Source organism: Pongo abelii, chromosome 5 (assembly GCF_028885655.2).
Source record: "Pongo abelii isolate AG06213 chromosome 5, NHGRI_mPonAbe1-v2.0_pri, whole genome shotgun sequence".
In the NCBI taxonomy this organism is placed as follows: Eukaryota; Metazoa; Chordata; class Mammalia; order Primates; family Hominidae; genus Pongo; species Pongo abelii.
Window position 1 is genome coordinate 54,817,278 of NC_071990.2, and position 23,350 is coordinate 54,840,627.

The following is a 23,350-nucleotide window of genomic DNA, read 5'->3' on the forward strand; positions in this document are numbered from 1 at the left end:
GCATAATTTAAAGTAATAAATTTCTAGTGATGGTGATTAAGCCAATCCAATAAATTGTTTTTAGCAAGCCTATCTTCCTGTTCTCTCTGTCTCTTGGTCTGTCTCTCTCTTACACACACACACACCACTTTGCTCTACATTGAAAAAGGGACTGTATTATGTCCCCCAAAAAACATAGATCAGAGAAAGTGGTTTGGCAGAACATGGTATTTCCTCTTTAAGGTTTACATTTTACATATTTAAATATACCTGAAAACTGCCAATTATAAACATGACTGCAATTTCCACTTTTCAGTCCATTTTTGCAGCATCTAGCTAAGATCTTATGTCAGGAAGGTTATTTGATAAGCTTCATTTTTCCCAAGGTAAAATCAGGAGGCTGCTGATCTCTTCCATTGTTTCTTCTGCAATGGAGGTAGTAAAAGCAATCATAAGAGGGGCTGCAGCACTTTTCTTCTCCCCTAAGATGTACCTCACCCAAGGAGAATGATCAAATTGGAGGAGGTTGTGGCATGATGGACTCTAATATTTTCAGTCATGTATGTACTGCACCCAAAATTTTTGAGGGAGTAGCCCCAGTATATATGTATTGCCATCATTAGTTAATATCTCAAAGCAACCACTTATTGGAGGCCCATATTATGAACCTTTATATAAGTTGAAATAGCAAATAAGTATGATAATTTTAGCTTTTATCTGATGTCTTGTTAATTTAAATTTTTTTTGATATATCTAAATTGGCATTTATCAACAATGATATGCTGCCATTTTGGGCCATATGATTCTTTGTTATGGGTTCTGTCCTGTGTATTCTAGAATGTTTAGCAGCATTTCTATTCTCTACCCACTTGCTTCCAGTGGAATCTCTCCAGTCTGAACAATAAAACTGTCTCCAGACATGCTAAGCTTCTCTTAAGGTGTAAACTCAACCCCTTGTTGAAACCCACTGGTTTAAAGGAATACATTATTTGTAGAATTTGTTTCAGATTTGTCACTTACAATGTGAAGTTTCTTTGCAGAAATTTTTAAGAGCTTTTGTCAATTTAGAGTGGGTGAATGAGTTAACGCAAGATACTATAATCAGTAGATATACTTACCAGACACTGGTAAACTGCAGTATTTAATCATGTAAAAAAATGGGCGAGGGTACAATTGTCAGTCCTTCTCACTATAGAGCTCCTATTCTTATCTCAAAACATGGACTATGTAGATGTGGATAGCAGAGATTGCTCAACCAATGATGGGGGATGGGCATATTTATATGCCAACTCCTTTAGGCATTATTCAAAGGTTGCTTATGAAAGCTCTGTGACATCAGTCAAGGCAATGATTTTTTTGATATGACCCCAAAAGCACAGGCAACAAAAGCAAAAACAGGAAAGTGGGATTGTATAAACTAAAAAGCTTCTGCAACAGCAAAGAAAACAATCAGCAGTGTGACAAGACGACCAATGGATTGGGCAAACATATTTACAAACCACACATCTGATAAGGGGTTCAAATCCAAAATATATCAGGAACTCAAAACAATTTGATAGCAAGAAAACAGTCCTGTTAAGAAATAGGCAAAGACCTGAATCAACATTTCTCAAAAGAAGACACTCAAATGGCTAACAGATACATGAAAAAATGTTCAATATCACCAATCATCAGGATAATGCAAATTAACATCACAATGAGATATCACCTCATGTGTATTAGAATGGTTATTATCAAAGAAACAAAAGATAACAAGTTTTGGCAAGAATGTGGAGAAAAGAGGATGCCTACACATTATTAGTAGAAATGTAAAGTAGTTCAGCCATTATGGAAAACAACATGGAAGTTCCTCAAAAAGTTAAAAATAGAACTAACATATGATCTAGCAGTTCTACTACTTGCTATGTTTACAAAGGATATGAAATCAATATATTGAAGAGATATTTGCATTCCCATGTTCATTGCAGTAATATAGCCAAAATGTGGAATCGACTTAAGTGTTTGTTGGTGAATGAATGGATAAAGAAAATGTGGTATATATATAAAATTTAGCCTTAAAAATAAGGAAATGTCATTGGTGACAACATGAATGAACCTAAAGAACATGATAAAAAATAAAATAAGCCAGACATATAAAGACAAACACCAAATGATCTCATTTATATGTGGAATCTATAAAAGTTGAACTGGTAGAAGCAGAGAGTAGAATGGAGGTTACCAGAGGCTGGGGGATAAGGGAATTGGGGAAATGTTGATCAAGGGATGCAAAATTTCAGTTAGGAGGAGTAAGCTTCAGAGATCTATTGTAAATTATGGTCACTATAGATAATAATAATATATAGTTGGCCCTCTGTAGCTGTGGGTTTTGCATTGATGGATTCAACCAATCTCAAATTGAAAATATTTTTAAGAGCTACAAAAGATAGCAATACAACAGTAAAAAATTTATACAAATTAAAAAATACAGTGTAACAATTATTTATGTAACATTTACATTGTAATAGGTATTGTAAGTAATTTAGAGATGATGTAAATTATACGAGAGGATATACAGCAGGTTATATGCAGATACTTTGCTATTTAACATAAGAGACTTGAATACCTGCTGATTTGGGTATCTGTAGGGGGTCCTGGAACCAATCCTCCATGGATAATGACAGACAACTGTATACTTGAAAATTGTTAGAAGAGTAAATTTTAAGTGTTCTCACCAAAAAAAAGATAAGTATGTGCCTTACTGTATATTTTAATTAGCTTGATTTAGCCTTTCCACAATGTACACATACATACTACAAAGCATCAAATTGTATGCCATAAATTACACAATTTTTAATTTTCAATTAAAAATAAAATAAAGTTTGATTCTGGGTTGGGGGAGGCTTTTAATTCCTCAACATATCTGGCTTGTTATTCTGGGAGTAGGGGAGGGAGAAGGAGGAGTGGGCTTTGGCCAATAAATACTTCACATAGCTGTAGTTCTAACTAGCTTGTACTAAAGTGGTAAGAATGGTGCGAATATGAGTGGGGTGACAAGAGTGTCTGCTACTGTCCTACTAATGGACTGAAGGAACTGGCTGAGAGGGAGGTGGATGATGTATGGGACCTAAGAGGTAAGGGAAGGAAGAGATAAATGGTATCAGACTGAAAATCATAGATGGAAGAATTATCTGGAAACCCTGGTACCTTATCTTCAGAATCTGGAAGGAAGAAAGGAAGATGGCTGCAAGTGTAGATATGTTTATGGTTTTTATGACAGGAAGGTGTGGGATTAACATTTGCTATTTTTGTTTTCTTATTAACCTGTGGGAGAGGGCCATCTCTAGAAAATAAGAGAGTGAGTTAGGAAGGCAAAGAGATTTGTAGTAGTCACTAAGGGAAAGAAGAGACAAATTAAAGAAATATGAGCAGCATTTAAGAGCTCTGCTAAGATAAATAACTCAAAATTTATGGTGTCACCAATTTTATGGTCTAGTAGATCATCTCCAGCAGCCCTCAGTAGAGAAGGTAGAGGGGAAAAATGCAAATTGCAGGATTTGCTTATTGAATAAATATTTATTGAGCATCTACTATGTGTTAGGCACTGTCTTAGGAGCTTGAGATAAAACCAAGACAGAATAGACAAAATTATCTGATCTTGTAGACCTTACATTTTGGAGGGGAAATGCAGAAAATAAAGCCAATGAATAAAATTGTAGTATACTGTGATCAGTACAGAGAAAGCGATAGAGGATGCTGAGACGGAAGAGGGTTTGTCATTTTGGATAGGGTGTGTGGGAAAGACCTCTCTGAGAGATCGAAAGAGATACAGCTATTCGGTTATCTGGGAAAGCATGATTCAGGCAGAGGAAACAGCAAGTGCAAAGGCGCTAAGACAGAAGTGTCCATGGTATGTTTGAGGAATGGGCAAGAAACCCAGTGTAAGGATGGGACCAATGTGTGCAAGGTGTAAAATGGTATAAATTAAGTTCAGAGGGATAAAGTTGGAGGTCCACCTTGGATATGATCTTGTGGCCCATAGCTTTTAAATTGATTCATGCTGGAAGTTTGAGGGAATAGGAGATATGAGGACTAGAGGTGGGAATGTTGAGAATGTCAGTGAAAGTCAATTTCAAATGATCATTGAGAAAGGAAGGAAGTGAATCCAAGAGTGGGCAGGTAAATTGGGAGCATTGTGAAGAATGGGAAGAGAATCAAGAAAGAATGAAAGCATAGAAAGCAAGGGAGGAAGCATTTCTAGGTAGTGGGTATGCTTATTAATGAAAATTAACATTTATTTAGCATGTGTGATGTGCTAAGTACTTTGTGTTATTATCGCATTTAAATTTCCCACCCATCTGATATAGTAATAAATATTAATATCCAAATGTGCAGATGAGTAAATTGCAGCATAGAGTAAGCCACATACCCAAAGACATGCTGCTAGTCAGTGGCAGAACTAGGATTTGAATTCCATTAGTCTAACTTTTATACTCCCTTCCTCTCTTTTCCCTGCAGTTTTGCTGAGGTATAATTGACAAATAAAAATTGTGTATATTTAAAGTGTACAACTTGATGTTTTGATATGCATATACATTGTAAAATAATCACCCCAGTCAAGCTCATGGGCATGTCCATCACCTCACATAGTTTCCATTTTCTTCTTTCTTTCTCTCTTTTCCCTCCCACCTTCTCTCTTTCATCCTTTTTTTTTTCTTTCTTTTTTTGGTGAGCACACTTAACACCTACTCTCTTTGAATGCTGCATAAGACACCTGTATGGCAAGGATAAACACAGATCTATGGGGGAGTGGCTGGTAGGAGGTCATTGGTGAAAGCAGGTGGGAATAGAGGCAGTACTTTGCGGTAATTTAGTGACTCAGTAGACGGCAAGGAAGTGGAGGCAGCTGGTGTTGGATTGAAGAGACAGGGGCATTATGGATAGTGACATCAAGATTATGTAGACTTTTTTTTAAAAAAAAACAGAGAGACTCACATTGGTTTAAAGCCTGAGAGGAAGGTGCCAGAAGAAAATGACACAATGAAGACAAAAGTGTGGGTTGAATAAAATATAGAGCAAGGTCAAGGAACAAGTTTGTAGGGTTGGAGTTATGAAATAGTCTGGGAAAGGAATACCCCATTTCATAGACAAATAACTGAGGACCAGAGAAGTAAATGGTGAACCCAAGGTTATAGAACCAATTAAATAGTAGCTCAGGGACCAGAGTCCGGGTTTTCTGATTGCCAAGACAGGTGCTTTCCACTAGTCTGCCCAGCAACTCTTGCTGAATCATCCTCTGCTGGTTACTTATCCCCAATCCAAAGGAAGTTGTTGTAGTTAATGAGTAAATTCAGTGTAGCCAAAAACCAGTGTAAAAACACAGCTCTGTAAAAACACTAGTGACACCTTGTCCTTCCAGTTTCCTTCACAACACCCTCCTCCCATAGTTCATTCACACTGAGTACTGACTTTTCTTGACTGTAAGCTGCCTTCAAGATACTGAAGGTTCCCAGTATTTATGCTGAGCAGGGCCTCAGGTGGAGAGAACTAAGGTCACCCTCAGGGAATTTCTTGCTGAATTAGGTTCCATTAAGCTTTGAAATCAAAATGCTTCTGGTAGGTAAATGGAGTACAGATGGGAAATCAAACCAGTGTGTGACTGGGCATGATTTAGAGCAACTGTTATTGATATGACAGATCCTAGCAGGCAACCTCATGAGAGCCTGGATTTTCATTGTAATGCAAGCAGGTGAAATGAATAATTGCATTTCTGACTTTTGAATTTCCTGCACCTTGCCAGTGGTTATTACAGCCATAATCTGGGCCATGTATATTCTGAGGGGGCTTTTGATTTAAGAACCTAGATTTTTTGAGAGGCATGCAATATTCAATGTATCTCTATGCATAAGATTTTATGTTGCAAAATTTCTACATTATATGAAATATAAGTTTTTTAACTTTGGAGGAATAACAATAGTTTATTTCTAACATACATTATCTTGGTCAAACATTGAAATTCTTGATTAATGTTTAACTATAAGAAGTATACTCATTCAAGTAAAGGATCAGTTTCAGGGTTCAGGCTGAAGTGTCTTGATGACTAGAATTCAGGTTCCAAGGAGAAGCCCACAAGGCTAAGGGTATTGGATATAGCGGAAAGTGGAAGCTATACCTGACTTCCAGAGAATGTGGACCGGATATAAGATCTTAATCTTCTCTTGTCTTACTACAGAAATCTGGATGGAGAAGCAGTATTTATCTCAAAGAGATGTGGACCTAGAGGCTTATTTCACTAGGAATCACACCGTTTTGCAAGGTACTCGATTCAAAAGAGCCATTTTCCAAGGGCAATACTGTAGAAATTTTGGCTGTTGTGAAGACAGAGATGATGGCTGTGTCACTGAGTTCTATGCGGCGAATGCGTTGTGCTACTGTGATAAATTCTGTGACAGAGAAAATTCTGATTGCTGTCCTGACTACAAGTCCTTTTGCCGTGAAGAGAAAGAATGGCCTCCTCACACACAGCCTTGGTATCCAGAAGGTAGGCTTTGGGAATGTGTTTCAACATTATCCTCATTTGTAACAACAAGATCTGACAAACGTTCTCTCTTTTTCTTCTTTCTTTTTTTCCTTCTTTCAGTGAAATGAAAATGATTATTGCAATTGAGAAAATACATTTCTTTGGATTGTTAAAGTGCTTTGGTTTGGATGTGGGGTTCCTGTGTAATACAAGCACCTTCAGGAAAGTTCTGATCTGACAGTCCTGCGTGCTGATCGGAATCCTGATCAGTGAGTTTTGAACACTCACTCAACTTATACAAGGATTACTTAAAACTCTTTCTACTCTTCTCTCTCTCTCTTCTTTGTATTGACAGCAGGTTTCTTAAGCCTTTTTGTGTGTAACCTCGTAGAGAGTCTCAAGAAAGTCACAAGATTTACTATCCATAGATTTTAGTTGTTATTTCAAAGGGCTAATGGATGCACTAGTATTAGAAACTGTGGTATTAGTAATGCTATTAAAACCAGGACAAAAAAAGATAAAGTCAGTCACCCGCTCTGCCTAAGTAATACCAAATATATTCTTCACGTATATTTTTGTTTTGCTTCATTTGTTTTTCCAGTCTGGGACTTTTACAATTATTAAAAAGAAAGGAAGGCTTCATATAGAGTGGTTGAAAAAGTCTAAGGTTAAGTGGATAAATACAATATAAAGAGGATGATGGTATTTATTGTATTTATCTAATTGGAGGAGAATGACTATGGATTTTGAGCATAGATGAGGCTTTTTCTGTCTCTCATTGTATTAAATCTCCTCAGCAGAACTTCAAGGTTAATCAGACTTCTCTGTCACACTACCATAAATGGGTGATGGTGACTAGAAATCCCAGTTAGAAGATATTTTAGGGTAAACTAGGGGCTTGGAATCCTTATTTCAAAATCCAGATGTCATTTAAAGAGTCAGAGCAAGACTCTGTGTCAAAAAAAAAAAAAAATCCAGATGCCATAGCCGTCATTCTCAATAATGTCATCTTGTTTGTAAAATTGAGGAAATGTCTCTTTATGTGTTTACATATATATTATTTTAAATTTTCCATATAATTGTTATTTATCCTCAGTCTTTACATTTTACCAATAAACAGCTTTCCCTTCTTCCCTCCCTTCACACCTCCATCCTTCTCTCCCTTTCTTTTTTCCTTCCTTTTTTTCCGTGTGTGTGTGTGTGTGTGTGTGTGTGTGTGTGTGTAAGAGTCTTGCTCTGTCACCCAGACTGGAGTACAGTGGCAGGATCATGGCTCACTGCAGCCTCTAACTCCTGAGCTCAAACAATCCTCCTCCCTCAGCCTCCTGAGTAGCTAGGACTACAGGTGTGTGCCTCCACACCCAGCTAATTTCTTTTATTTTATTTTGTGTAAATATGAGGTCTTGCTATGTTGCCTAGGCTCGTCTTAAAACTCCTGGCCTCAAGCTATCCTCCCACCTCGACCTCCCAAAGTGCTAGAATTACAGGAATGAACCACTGCTCCTAGACTTTCCTTCCTTTCTTCCTTCCTCTCTCTGTTTTCTTTCTTTCTGTTTCTTTCTTTCTTTCTCGTTCATTCATTTGTGCGTTCTTTCTTTCTTCTTTCTTTCTTTCGTTTCTCTCTTTCTCTCTCCCCTTCCTTCCTCCCTCCCTCCCTCTTTCTCTTTCTTTCTTTTCTTCTTTCTTTCTTTTGTTTCTCTCTTTCTCTCTCCCCTTCCTTCCTCCCTCCCTCCCTCTCTCTTCCTTTCTTTTCTTTCTTCTTTCTTTCTTTTCTTTCTCTCTCTCTGTCTCTCTCCCCTTCCTTCCTCCCTCCCTCCCTCTCTTTCTTTTTCTTTTCTGTCTTTCTTTTTCTCTCTTTCTCTCTTACTTTCTCTCCCTCTTTCTTTTTCTTTTTTTCTCTCTCTCTCCCTCTTTCTTTTCTCTCTCTCTCTCTCTCCCTCTTTCTGTTCTCTCTCTCTGTCTCTCCCTCTTTCTTTCTCTTTTTTCTCTCTCTCTCTTTCCCTCTTTCTTTCTTTTTTTCTCTCTCTTTCTCTCCCTCTTTCTTTTTTCTCTCTCTTTCTCTCCTTCTTTCTTTCTCTTTCTTTTTCTCTCTCTCTTTCCCTCCTTCTTTTTTTCTCTCTCTTTCTCTCCCTCTTTCTTTCTATTTTTCTCTCTTTCTCTCCCTTTCTTTCTCTTTCTTTTTTCTCTCTTTCTCTCCCTCTTTCTCTTTCTTTTTTCTCTCTCCCTCTTTCTCTCTCTCTTTCTTTCTCTTTCTTTTTTTCTCTCTCTCTTTCTCTTTCTTTCCTTTCTCTCCCTCTCCTTCTCCCTCTCTCTTTCTTTTCTATTCCTTTCCTTTCCTTTCATTTTTATGAGCCATTCCCATCTTTCTCCAATGGTAACCTCCTTTTAAAACATTTTTATGTAACCTTTAACAGCATGTAGTCTTGTTTTGTGTGCTTGAATTACTAATTTATATAGACCATATTATGCTACAGACCTCATTCTCTTTCTTGATTTTCTCAGACAGCAACATGTTTTAAGACTCTCTCCATGTCTCCATGGACTAGTATGACTAGTCTGTGGCTTCTGACTGATGCTTCATTCTCTGTGATGTCCCTTCATCTCATCTAACTCCCTGTTCCCTCCATGGTGGGTGGACACCTAAGTTGTCTACAGCTCTTTGCTATCATAAAGAAGTCCATGATGGACAGCCTCATGCATGCCTTCTTACCAACTTGCATGATACGACAAGGCTTGAATTGCTGGGTCCCAGGTATGCATTTAATCTAAGTCTTGCCAGATGGCTCTCAGAAGTAGCTGCATTAGTTTGTGGTCCCCTAGTACTATACGGGGACACATCTCTAACAATTAGTATTATCCAGAGATAATATATATAATCAGTAAAACATTGTCATTTTAATTTGAATTTCTCTAATTTCTAGTGGGTTTAAGCTTCTCTTCATATGCTCATTAATGCTTGGCTTTCTTCTTCCTGTGACTTACTTTTTCCTATCCACAGCCTTGTAATACAACTTAACATCTGGTACAGCAAGTCAGCTTATTTACCCCCCTTTTTTGAAGATGACTTAGGTCATGTAGACATTAATCTTCCATAAACAGTTTTTGAATAAGTTTTTTTAGTTCCTCAAAAAACTTCAGCTAGAATTTTGAATAGAATTGCATAAAATTTATAGACTTATTTGAAGATAGCTGAACTCTATAATGTGATGACATCTCATCAAAGAGTATAGGATATTTCTCCACTTACTCTGATTTTTAAAAATATCCTTAAATAGATTTAACACTTTAATCCATAGTGGCCTTATAATACTCTTTGTTTATTCCTGGATATTTATTTTGTATTGCATTTTTTTTTTTTTTTTTTTTTTTTTAATGACAGGGTCTTGCTCTGTCACCCAGGCTGAAGTACAGTGGCGCCATCATGGCTCACTGCAGCCTCGACCTTCCCCAGGCTCACCCACTTTAAACTTCCAAGTAGTTTAAAGTGATCCACCCACTTTAAACTTCCAAGTAGCTGGGACTACAGGCGCCTACCACCATGCCTGGCTATATTTTTGCATTTTTAGTAGAGATGGGGTTTTTCCTTGTTTCCCAGGCTGTTTCAAACTTCAGAGCTCAAGCACTGTATTGCATATTTTTAAAATATATTTTATAGTTGGTTGGCTGTTGTTATGAATAAATGCTATTTATTCATGAGAACTCATATTCTATTGGCAATTTTTCTCAATTCTGTTATTAGAAACAAAAATGTATTTATTTATCACAGTAAATATGTCTACACCAAAACTCCAAAGTAAACATCATACATAATGGAGAAATGTAGATATGTTCCCTTTAAGACTAGTAATAAAACATGGATTTTTACTGTTTTTGCTACATTTAACAGGGAGATATTTGTTATGCTTTAAGAGAAGAAATGAAGTAAAACAATCTGAAGAGAATAAAGTAAAACTCTTATTATTTGTAGATAATGTGATAATCTACATAGAAAAAATAAAGCCAACAGAAAATAGCACTAGTATGAATTAGAAATATTTAAAAACCAGGATTTTTTATTTAAAAATCCAGATGTTTAGCTACTCTTGAAAAATTGAAAAATCTGACAATTCTGGGTCCAGGGTCTTGCATGAGGTTTTCATTAGTTAGAGAGATGAGTGGTGGATGCCACCTTTTGGTAACGTGTATTTTCCATTTTCCTACATCCCTTACCCCTTGCTATTTTCTCTCTGACCCACTTCTCTCATTTCTGCCAGGGGTCAATATGTCTGTAGTTTCTGTAAGTGGAACTCCTCATTTTTGCTCCATATACAACTTGCACAGCTGTACATGGACCCTTGGGCCATTACTATTGCAGGTATTTTGGGATTGAAAGAAGGAAATTTCTTTGAAAATGGAAGGTGTATTTTCATCGAAAAATAGAAAATACATGTTTAAAAATAGAAAATACATGTTTAATAGAAAATACACGTTTAAAATTAGCATCTTAAACATGTATTTTTTGAACTTTTCTATTTTGTCATGTTGATATGATCCTTAAAATAATAGGTGAAATTAATATATATTAGTAACATGATGAGAATACATAAGGCATCATAAGGAGCCCTGTGCCCAGGATTAGTTAGGGATCATATTCCTGTTATTTAAATGTAGTTTCTAATAGTGACAAGATTGGGCAGGCAAGGGAAATTCACCCCTCATAGAACCTGCACATAGTTCGTATTTAATTAACAGACCTTTCTGTAACATACCCTGAGTAGCATGTTTTCTCTTGTCTTACTGAACATACTCTTCCTCCTCCTTACAAGCTAAGATTTATTGAATACTTACTATGGAGCCAACAACTGTTCTAAGCACTTTTCAGGTATCAACTCATTCATTATTTAATTCTATGTTGTTTAATAGAATATTACTTTATTTTAATTATACAGCAGCTTCTTGAGAGTAAACACGGTGATTTACTTATTGCATACTAATTATGGTGCCCTGAAGTGGGAGGCCTAGTAAATATTGGTTGAATTTGGATTAATTGATATTTAGAGGATTTTAATTTTATTTCATATTTTGTATTTGTTTAATTAAATAATAATTTACTCATATGACTTAAAAGAATAAAATATTTTCATAAGCATACTTTTTCATACATAGTTTTAAAACATATTTAGAAAGTATCAAAGTATTGTTTATAGTTTAAATGTGCAATTTCTATATTATTTTGGATGTTGGAATATTAACAGGAGTAATTGATAGTATTTAAAACTTTTTATATATCCATGATTGTGGTAAGCATTGAGGGTCATAAGAAAAGAGTATTATAAAGTCCCAGGCCTCGAGAAACTTAGGATCTACATGGGTAAGGAGACTTAGGTATGCAAAACAATTAAGAAGCATTGTGTGACTTGTATGCGACATGTAGACAGGAATATCACCCAGGAAAGTTGAGTATATTAAAATGGTTAAATGTTTATTTGATAAAAACTATGTACCACATAAGAACATGTCAGATTGGTGACAACCCTAACTAAAATACATATTTTTAACACATAAGATATTTTGCCTGGATTCACTTTGTCATTAGCCACAAGGCTCCATGCAGCCTTCTGCTTCACCATTGCTAGAAAATGGCCCGTGTAGTCATGAGCTACTTTGGCTCTTCGTGCTCCAAAAGTAATATTTGAGTCCCATTTAAAAAAAAATGGAAAAGAAAGTTAGAGTTTCCACATTTTGAGAAGACATTCTAAAGCACAGATGAGCACCTCTGTTTTACCTCTTTGGCCAGAATATAGTCACATGGACATACCAACCATCAAAGAGAGGTTTTGCTTAGCTGTGTGGTAATGTGCCTAGCTATGCATGGGGTTCTGTTACAAAAAAAAAAGAGTAGAGAATGATATTGGGAATAACCAGCAGTCTCTGCCAAAAATTAAGGATGCAGAATCACCTAAAAACACAGTGACTATTTGGATGTCTGCCTTTTGATTCGTTATTATATCAATTTAATATTTTTTCAAGTCTCAGTTTAAAAGTATGAGTTGTAATTTTTTAATGTGCTGAAGTGTACTTGAGATTTTCTTATTTGAGGCATACAGCTCATACAAAAAAGTAGTTGCTACTTCTTCAATATCCATTTTTGCTTGAGAGCTAGAATTTTGCTAAGACTTTAATTTAGGGTAATAGTTTATGTAGATTTTATGTTCCAGGTATAGTTTTTACTCCATTCACTATGAAAGGAAGGAATTAATCATTTTATTTTGTAGCAAAAAGTTCACATTAGACTATAAATGCTCCCATACAGATAATTTTTTCTTTTGTTTTATCTTGCTTTTGAAAGTAGCTACTTGAAAATAGTACTACACAATATTGAAAAAATGTGCAAAATTAGTTAAGATAAAAATACAATGTATATTATTTATACTATTGTTTGCATGCATAAAGCAACTTTCCTCTGAGATTCTATGATCACTCACTGATCTATTAAATATATTTTTCAGAGATTTAGTTACATGGGTATTGTTCAGTTCCTCTTATTGTGCCTGTTCTAAGAGCTCTTTAAATCAAGGATTTAAAACTATGTACATTATCTTCAGGATTAAAAAAGTAAATATATCCATTTTGTACAAACTGGAAGTAAAGCATTTTGGTAAATATCTTCTTCCTGTGTTTTCTTTGCCATATCTGATGGTAACTTCCAGTAAAGGATTTCAAATGTCAGGCTGGGTGTGGTGGCTCACACCTGTAATCCCAGTACTTGTCAGGTGGGAGGATCTCTTGAGGCCAAGAGTTTAAGACCAGCCTAGCAGTACAATAAGACCTCATCTCCACCAACAACAATAAAAAAAATAAAAATTAGCCAGTCATGGTGGCATGCACTGTAGTCCCATCTACATGGGAGGCTGAGGCAGGAGGATCCCTTAAGCCCAGGAGTTTAAGGCTGCTGTGAGCTATCATTCCACCAATGCACTCTAGCCTGGATGACAGAATAAGACCCTGTCAAAGTAAAAAAATAAGTAAAAAAATTCAAATGTCAGATATGGAGAACCAGTGACAGAGTGGAAAACAGAGCTCGAGTGGATTTTCTAGACATAACCTTTTGGTATAGCGGATTTTAAGGAGAAAGTCTAGTAGACCATCTGCTGTGAACAGACCTAAGTTAATTTGATTATGCACAATATGTTCACATTGGTAAAAAATGTATGTGAGTCACTGACATGTTTGAATTCGAAGAGGGTTATTTACTTCTTCACAGCCTCCTTAACTATATTACAATGAAGGTAAATCACAGTCCATACTTTGCCACGTATACTGACAGTTACAAAAACATGACACAAACCAATTCATACAACATCTATAAGCTTCATGAAATCTCCAGTTCCTGTCCTTTTATGTGTTCCCACATCTACGTTGCATGAAAGGTTTATTGGAGGCACATGTGATAATATACAGAGGTAGGACTCTGTTACCTATACAGTTGCTATCAGAGAATGACAATTCCTCCTTTCTACTTGGCTGGACACAGTACACAGGACAAATATCAGTCCTAGAGAGCCAAGTCTAAGAGTACAGGTACTTTTGAGTTTAAGAGATACATCTAATCTATGGGATACAAGGGTGGGATGTGACTTTGAAATATTTTAGGTAATCCTCATAAGTAAAAAAATTATAATTTAACCAATGGGAGCCAATTATTTATCACAATTATGCTGATTAACAAGTCATGAATTTTAACAATAAAATCCATTTCTGACATTTATTATACTAATACTCTAGAGTTGATCAAAATATGGATAATGGAAGCACTTGTAGTAGTTTCTCCAAAGTCTGGTCTTTCAGAATGAATGCCACTGAACAACCCTGGGGGGTGGATTCCTGATTAGAGCAAGCAACTGCCTTTACTATAGTGAAGTTTAGACCAGCACAGATATTTATAATACACTGTGGTGAACTATTTTAAAATAAATTATAGAGAACATATCATTATCTTTTTGCAATTCAAGAAGTGAAGTTTCGACCAGCATACTTATAATACACTGTGATGAACTATTTTAAAATAAATTATAGACAACATATCATTATCTTTTTGCAGTTCAAGAAGTGAAGTTTAGACCACCACAGACACTTATAATACACTATGATGAACTATTTTAAAATAAATTATAGACAATGTATTATTATCTTTTCTCAATTCAAGAAGATAAACTATTTCATTCTCCAAATATATTATTTGCCTAATATTGCTTTAAATGCTGTTAAAGTCGCAAAACTGCCTTAATTTCAACAGTCATTAGTTTTGGCTTTGTTTTGTTTTGTTTTATTGGTCAAGATGCCATGTGTAACCAACTAATTAACTCACTCTGAGGAGCTCCAGACATATTTTACTGAGAAAGTAAAGCTACCAGACAGGAATTCTTTCATATCTCCGCAATCATAGTTTTCAACCTACCTCCATCTGGGTTACTGCTTACCTTGAATTGATTTCCCCTCTTGAGTTCTGAATCCCATCTTCTCTTGTCTTTTCAATACCTCCATCTCTACCATTCTCTTTTGCTTTCTTGCTGTTTCTTTCTTCTCAAGCATCATTTTTTTCTTTTCTTTTCTCCTGGTGATATGGTTTGGCTGTGTCACCACCCAAATCTCATCTTGGATTGTAGCTCCCATAATTCTCACCTGTCATGGGAGGGACCCAGTGAGACGGAATTGAATCATGGGGGCAGGTTTTTCCCATGCTGTTCTTGTAGTAGTGAATAAGTCTCATGAAATCTGATGGTTTTATAAATGGGAGTTGCCCTGTACAAGCTCTCTCTTGCCTGCCACCACATAAAATGTCTCTTTGCTCTTCCTTCATCTTTTGCAATGACTGTGAGGCCTCCCCAGCCATGTGGAACTGTGAGTCCATTAAACTTCTTTCCTTTATAAATTACTCAGTCTTGGGTATGTCTTTATTAGCAGTGTGAGAACAGGCTAATACATGTGGATTAACCATTAATTTCCAAAATGTGTTTTTGCCTTTCCCAACTTTAAAAATGCTCTCCCTTAACCTCATGTCTTTAACCAGCTACCATCTCATTCCCTTCTTTCCTTTAATGGCAAAATATCTGAAAGAAAAATTTACTTTCTTATTCCAAGTCTCTCATCAACCCATTCCTACAGGATGTCAACTCCCTGCTACTTCACTGAAATCTCTCTTGGCAGGGTTATTGGCAATTCCTGCATTACCAAATGCATATTCAGATGTCTGTTTTCGTGTTCTTGGCCTCTCGACAGTACTGTATGCAGCTGACCACCTAGAGCATATGAAACACTCTATTAACCCTGTTTTTCATGACACCACCCTCTCCTCAATTCTCTGCTCCCTCACAGGCCACTCCTTCGCAGTTTCCTCTTCTGAATGTCTGTCAGATGCAGTGTTTTTAGCTTAGTCCTGGACCACTTTCTCTTACCTATATACACTCTCTCCGAAAGACTCTTATTTAGTCTTGGGTTTGAAAAAGTAGATATGGATGTTGGTGTCTCCCAAATTCATGCTCCAGCCTGGGCTTAACTCTTGTCTTTTATAAACTGCTGTCTACTTGATATCTCTGTTAGGATGTCTAGCCTAGGTTTTATATAAATCTAAAATATACACAGTAGCAGTCTTGATTTCTTGGCACAAGCCTGTTTCTTATTTTAGTGATAGCTGTACCATTTCTTTATTACTCAAGCCAAAGTCCTAATGAGGTATCTTTGATTCCTCTTTTCCCTCATTCACCAGATTCAATCACCAGATTCCCTTTGAGTTACCTCCAAATTATATCCACCTACTTCTCTCTATCCTCACTACTATTTATGCTAATCCTTCATGCTTCTGGGAACCTCCACCCCAGTCAGCTCAACAGGAGTGATAAGTGCAGAGATTAGGGTGGAGACATTTTGGATAAGGCCTTATAGGTTACAGTAAGAAGTTTGGTCTTATTCTAAATTTGATGGGAAACGACTTGAAGATTTTTAAGTAGGAAGCGACATGATGTATATTTTTGATGATCTCTGTAAATGCTGTGTGGGAAATGAGGGATCCGTTGGAGTTGGGAAGGATTGTAGCAAAGGAGTGAGTGGACTGCATCTGGATATTGTATAGACACTGATGCTTTACCTTGTCAACACCTTGACCGGGGTCCGAAGTAACTGATTATGGCTTTTGTTCAAGAGATTAATTCTCATGTGAGATTAAAGTGAACGCAATGTCTCATAGTTATCTCTTACATGAAATTAAGGAAGGATGACCAAGAAATGGAGTTTTTGTTAGCATTAAATTTAGTGTTGATGATTTGGGGTGGCTTGGTAATGGCGGTCCCCTGACTTCAAAATTATTAGCTGAGTATAAGTCAGAGAAGGGACGGTCTTTTTCCTTAAGGACCCTTGAGATGTCTGTTCCATTTATCCATGGAATTCATATGTTGAACACTCAAGATTCATGAGGTATGATTAAAAATCAGCTTTCTTTTTATCCCACACTCTCAGTTTTTAAGAATGATCAGGGAAGTGCTTCTCTTGGCTTTGAATGAAAACTTGGATTGTTGCATGGATTTTCTGTTGTTTCTAGGTGATAAAAAATTTTGGAATCTCTTTAAATTAGAAACGTACTGTGGATTCAGTTATGAAAGGAGTCTAATCTTATGTAGCAATTAAAACCACGAATTTGATGTTAAGTTCAATCTTCCTACATCTCGGGTTTGCTGCATTAGGAAAACTGTGGTCAAGAGAAGGCTGGTTTCCTTTTCTTACCCCATGATTGTGACGTACCAAAATTCCATATGAAAGGGATGCATAGACGCAAATACATAAATAATTAGATTCATTAAGTAGAATATTGGACGGTGAAACATCCAGGGGAGGGGCAGTTATGAAATATTTTTTATTAAAATATTTTTTGGAAAATCAAACAATGGCTAATTCCCTAAGGCTTTGTAACATTGTGGCTAGAAGTTAAACAAGGTCCCTTAGAATGCTTTCTAGACCTATAGTTTGCCCTATGATTTTAGGAATAAAAGGTTAAAATTCATTTTGTTTAATTAGAGGCCATTGGCATAAAATACCAATTACATGTTTCTATCAAAAACAGTCTCACTAGACAAAGTTGAGTCCCTTTTGCTAATTCAATGTTAATTTTGAATTTGAGCAGATTATATTTTCAAAAGGAATTTAAATTTTTAACCAGAGCACTATTTTTACAATATGTTACTAGTGGTTTTTATATGATAATGATTCACTATCCATCTCTTTTGAGTAGTTCATGTAATCTCATAAAGCAGTTAATAACTAGTTTCAGTTAATAGTTAAGAAACACTTGGATTTGGAAGGCAAATGGCTACAATCTTATTGATTTCATGAATTTTTTCCCTTATTCAGATCCTAAAGAAAAAAATAGAATTTGTCTTTGTAAGGTAAATTCAATGAAATGACCTGGTATTTCGAGTCCAAAGCTACTTGCTCCAGTCATATCAAATTAATTATAAGCACTTATGAGACTTGATTAATTGTTTTTTTAAATGAGAAATGCCATAAATCAATTCAAGTGCTATTATATTGTTTACTTACTTAAAAGCATTAATTATTTTTTAAGCATAGTGATTAATACCTTGGTAATCTTGTTTTCATGTTTTGCAAATCCTCCCTGTTGGAACATAATATGCAGTTTAAAGATAAAAGCATTGAAACAAGCACAGAAGAATTCGATATACAAACCTTGACACAAATGAGACATGGATTTCTATCAGCTTTTTTGGCACCAAACATGTCTGCATATTTGAAAAGCTAACTATGATTTTTGATTACATTTTATGTTAATGCACTTTATTACTTAGTTTAGGATTTTCATTTCTTTACATGTTACTTTGACAGGTTGCTTCAAAGATGGTCAACATTACGAAGAGGGATCAGTAATTAAAGAAAACTGCAACTCCTGGTAATAAATTTAAGTGGCACAGAACTGAGTTCTACTGTGTGTGTATGTTTTCTTCAAATAACAGAAATACTTGTGAACCAAAGTATACATTTATGTACATATAGGCAGAATCATATGTCGTAAGACATCATATACCTGTAACTTTGTATAAGCATATTTAATTTTAAGGGATTTTGAAAATTTAATCATGAATATCTTTTAATGTTTGAGGTTGATGTTCTTGACAATGGGTCTTCATCATACAACAGGTCTGCATTAAATGTACTTCTTAATTATAATATTCTGATACCCTACAGGCAAATTGTGTTTTTTGAGCACAGTAACTATATAAAAACACGCTGCTTTAAAAGGACTAGCCTGCAGAAAGTTTCCAAATACAAGTACATTGAATCTACTGTCCAATTTGGCTTATGTTTTCAAACTTCAACGGATGTGTGATCATATCATTTGTTAATTGCCTGGAGTAAAGCATATTGAGTGGTAGCTAACGTATGTTTTACAATTTATTTTTGCCAAGAATCAAATAACCATATGGCTAACATTAATCAAGAAATTATGTTTTATGCCTTAACAATGTATAACTCTTTTTACTAATTGAAATATACTTCATAAAGACCAAGCCACTTTTGTAATTGTCATATCTTTGCAGCACATGCTCAGGACAGCAATGGAAGTGTTCCCAGCACGTATGCCTTGTTCGTCCAGAATTAATTGAACAGGTCAATAAAGGAGACTATGGGTGAGAGAAATCTTGCTTTATATGTTTCTTGACATTGCCATTTACTATGCAGGTTTCAATGTATTGCTTGGTTTCTATAAATGGTCATTGTTTAAAAAGAAAGAGTGGGAGAGAAATAGGAAGGGAGATAGAAAGCATTTAAAACTGGAATGCAAAGGTAAACATTAAATAATTAAAATGATCAAATAATAAATCTAGACCGTAGCTGTAAATTATCTAGGAAAGAGCAAAGTCATGGTGTAGGTAAAGGAAGTGGAGGGAAAGCTACTTTGGATAAGTATTTATGCAAAATCAGGGAGTCAGCAAAATTCACGTATTCATACTAACCATTTCTCCCTCTGCTGCTGCCCTCACCAAGCCAATCACATGCTTAGCTATCATGGGTAGAATCTGACCTTACAAGGATGATATTCAAATAACAAACCAATCTAAATAATTTCACTGAAATGATGGGTATCTAACCAATGTCACTTACAGTTGAATCAAAAGACAGATTGAGCTACTTTACTTTGCTAGTACACAAAAGGTAGGGATGATTGACACTAAAACATTGGAAATAACTGATGCTCTCATACAGATTGAAAAATTAGGTGGCGTCTCCATTTACATAGAGGAAATTAAGATGTAGGCACTGGCCTGGCGAGGTGGCTTATGCCTGTAATCCCTGCACTTTGGGAGGCCAAGGTGGGTGGGTGGATCACTTGAGGCCAGGAGTTCAAGACCAGCTTGGACAACATAGTGAGACCCCATCTCTACTAAAAATACAGAAAAAATTAGCTGGGCATGGTGGTGCATGCCGGTAATCCCAGTTACTCGGGAGGCTGAAGCACAACAATCACTGAAGCCTGGGAGGCGGAGGTTGCAGTGAGCCGAGATTGCGCCACTGCACTCCAGCGTGGGCATCGGGGGGTGAAATCCTGTCAACAAAACAAAACAAAACAAAAAAACAAAAACAAAACAAACAAAACAAACAAACAAACAAAAACAAGAAACATAAAAAGATACAGGCGCCAACACTGGCTTTTATTATAGAACTAAAAGGAAGAGGAACAAGCCAGCTGGTATCTGCTTCAGGATTTCTCCACTGCCATTGATCAAATCTCGATATACCCTTGATAACATCTTCTACATTTCTGGAAAAGATTTCACATAAAAAGATCTATTGTCAAGCAATTAGAAAAGTGAAATAATCTGGAGATGTATTTTTATAAAATGGAAGTATAATCTCCTTCCACATATAACATGTTGTTTCCCAGCATAATGGGGACACTAAATTTCAATGTATTCAAAGTTTTTTCTTGGAACATACAAAACATAGAAAGTCACATTTGTTGATATTAATATCCTTAAACCATTCTCAGTTCCTCTGTGTGTGTGTGTGCGTGTGTGTGTTTGTGTTAAACCAATATTTTAGAAGATAACTTGATGACATTTTCAGTATTTCCAGGGAAAACCAATTATAATTTTCTGTGGCAAATCATATTTAAATTATTCAAAGAAGATGAGAGTATATGTCATCTGAGAAATTGAATCAGATTCCTAAAAGGGTTCAAATGCTAGGCCTAATTAACATACATTTCCAAGAAACCAAAATAGAGCAGCCTAGCTTTCCACTGTTAACAAGTACATGAGAAACCACAGTCTAAACCAATATGGTACACCTAAGAATACACACTTAGGAGCACAGAGGTTGTTGGGAATGCTATTAGGTTGGTGCAAAAGTCCACTGTTACTTTTGCACCAACCTAATATCTTCCTTGGAAGGAGGAAATTTCTTTCCATGATTTATTTATTTTGAGCATGCCCTAGGGCTGCTTAAGAGGCGTGGGCTTTGCATTTTAGTAGCAAATATTAAAACATCACATAACTTTAAAAGAGTAGAAAGTGAAGTATAATTGGAGCAAAAGGAAACATACAAAAACCAAAGGAAAAAAGTTAAGTAAAAGGAGCAAGCTATAAAGACAAGAAATAAAACTAAAATTATTTACCAGGGCAAAAAAGGGGAGAAGTCTTTAAATTTAAAAGAAAGTTCTAATTCTCAGCTATTCTCTCTTCACGATGCTCACATTGTTTTTATGTGTAAAAATATAACCATATTATATCATTCAATATTTATTAAGTGCTTTTTAAAATAGCCTACATCAAATATGCAATCTTTGCTTTAAAATATTTCTTTCCCACATCTTGACAGTATTTTAGATCCAAGTCTTTATTCATTCTAGGTAATGTACTTCAGTGCTTATTTATTCTCTGTATTATTTTTTAATGTAATCAGTTGATATTAATAAAACATATGTTCCACTGGTGGCATGGCTGAGGATACAAATAAATAATCTTGGCCTGGCGAAGTGGCTTATGCCTGTAATCCCAGCACTTTGGGAGGCCGAGGCAAGCAGATCACTTGAGGTCAGGAGTTTGAGACAAGCCTGGCCAACATGGTGAAACCCCATCTCTACCAAAAATACAAAAATTATCCAGGTGTGCTGGCACAGGCCTGTAGTCCCAGCTACTCGTTAGGTGGTTGCACTAGAATTGCTTGAACCCCGGCGGTGAAGGTTGCAGTGAGCTGAGATCACACCACTGCACTCCAGCCTGGGCCACAGAGTGAGATTCTGTCTTAAACAAAACAAAAAAAACAAATAATTTTTATGTTAAGGGAATTTACCATCTAGTTGAGGAGCCAACACTATCATACCTTTATAAAAGGATTTCTAATAATAGGGGAGAATAGAAGCTCTAAATTAGTGGCACAAGTAATAATCAGCAAGTTAGTGGAATAAAGGGAGATATATAAGTGTTTCAATTAACTGCTGCTGTATAACAAACCATTCCAGGATTCAGCATTTTAAAACCATAAGCTTTTCATCTTTTCACATCAGCAATTTGGAATAGGTTCAACTGAGGCTCTTTTGCTGCTCTCTTCTGGAATTACTCCTGTGTCAACAGAGCCTCAACTGAGGCTGAATTGTCTGTGATGGCCTTAAGCTATGTCTTGTGGTTGGTGCAGGTTGTTAATTGGGCCATGTTTCTCCAGCAGGCTAGCTTTGGCTGCTTCTCATAATTATTATTCTAATGGGGCATACGTGGAAGTTGCCCCAGTCCTCCCTTAAAGCTTATGCTTGAAAGTTTCACGGTATCAATTCTACCGCTTTCTATTGAGTAAAGCAAGTTACTAGGCCAGCCTACATTCAAAGGCTAGAGAAATAGATTCTTCCTTATGAACTTAAAATTTGGTCTACTGGATAAGTGGCTTTCATTTTTCACTGTTTTCTCAAAACCAGCTCACCCCAAACTGCAGTGATTAACTTCTACCTATTCTTAGTTACTGGCATCTTGCTCTATCTGCTCCACTTGAAAATTTGAAGTTAGTTTGGTTCTTCCTTCCTTTTACTCTCAGTCAGTAGGTATTGCTAACTCCCACACAAAAAGTTTCTCTTAGATATTTACTTCTTCCATTCTAGACTACATTCTAATGCATTTCTTTATCAAGCCTAGTTTGAAATTATCTGACTTCTCTCTGTTTCCAGAAATTCTCAATGGTACTCCATTGCTTGTGAAACATAAGTATTGTCCTTAGCGTAAATAACATGTTGGTTCAAAAGCTTTTTTACTACCTTATCTTTTATACTGTTTTCAGCCCCTGTGTCCCTATCCTCTCTCCTAGTTTAAGCATTTAACTTATCTGTCATTCCCTAAACATGCCACCCAACTTCAAACCTGCATGCTTTGCTCAAGAGTTACCTTTACTTTAAACAAATGTTCTCTTCTTTCATATCTGGTCACCAAAGTAATTCTCATCCTTCCAGATAGAGAACTAAATTTGCTTTATGTAAAAAATTTGCCAACTCCTTCCGTTATGTTTGAAGCTTTTGATCATATTTTGATATACTGCTAACAAATGGCACATGCCAAAGTCATTTCTATCTTTGCAGTGTTTCTTAAGGTATGAGCTTCTTAAATGTACAGAAGTTTATTCATATCTATGTTCTCTGTGTTTATCAGAGAATATGATAGATCAATTAAGAAAGTTCAATAAATGCTAAAGTGCATTAAAATGAAACTTATGAGTCTAGGTCAAGAAGGATGTTACAGGTTAATCATATCTTTCACACTTTTTGAGCATATCTCACAGTAGAACATACATTTTACTTTGTGATCTAGCACACACACACGTGCACAAGCATCAACACACACATACAGA

General features: G+C 36.0%; 1 protein-coding gene across 1 annotated transcript in view; it reads left to right on the forward strand.

Annotated features, from left to right (window-relative positions):
* Window positions 1-6,030: 6,030 nt before the first annotated feature.
* Window positions 6,031-23,350, forward strand: part of TINAG (tubulointerstitial nephritis antigen) — a gene marked incomplete at its 5' end in the record, with an annotated part of 95,229 nt that continues 77,909 nt past the window's right edge. Inside the window, 3 exon segments of the mRNA NM_001133332.1 lie at window positions 6,031-6,496; window positions 18,347-18,410; window positions 19,060-19,149. Coding sequence (NP_001126804.1) covers window positions 6,142-6,496; window positions 18,347-18,410; window positions 19,060-19,149 — 509 coding nt within the window.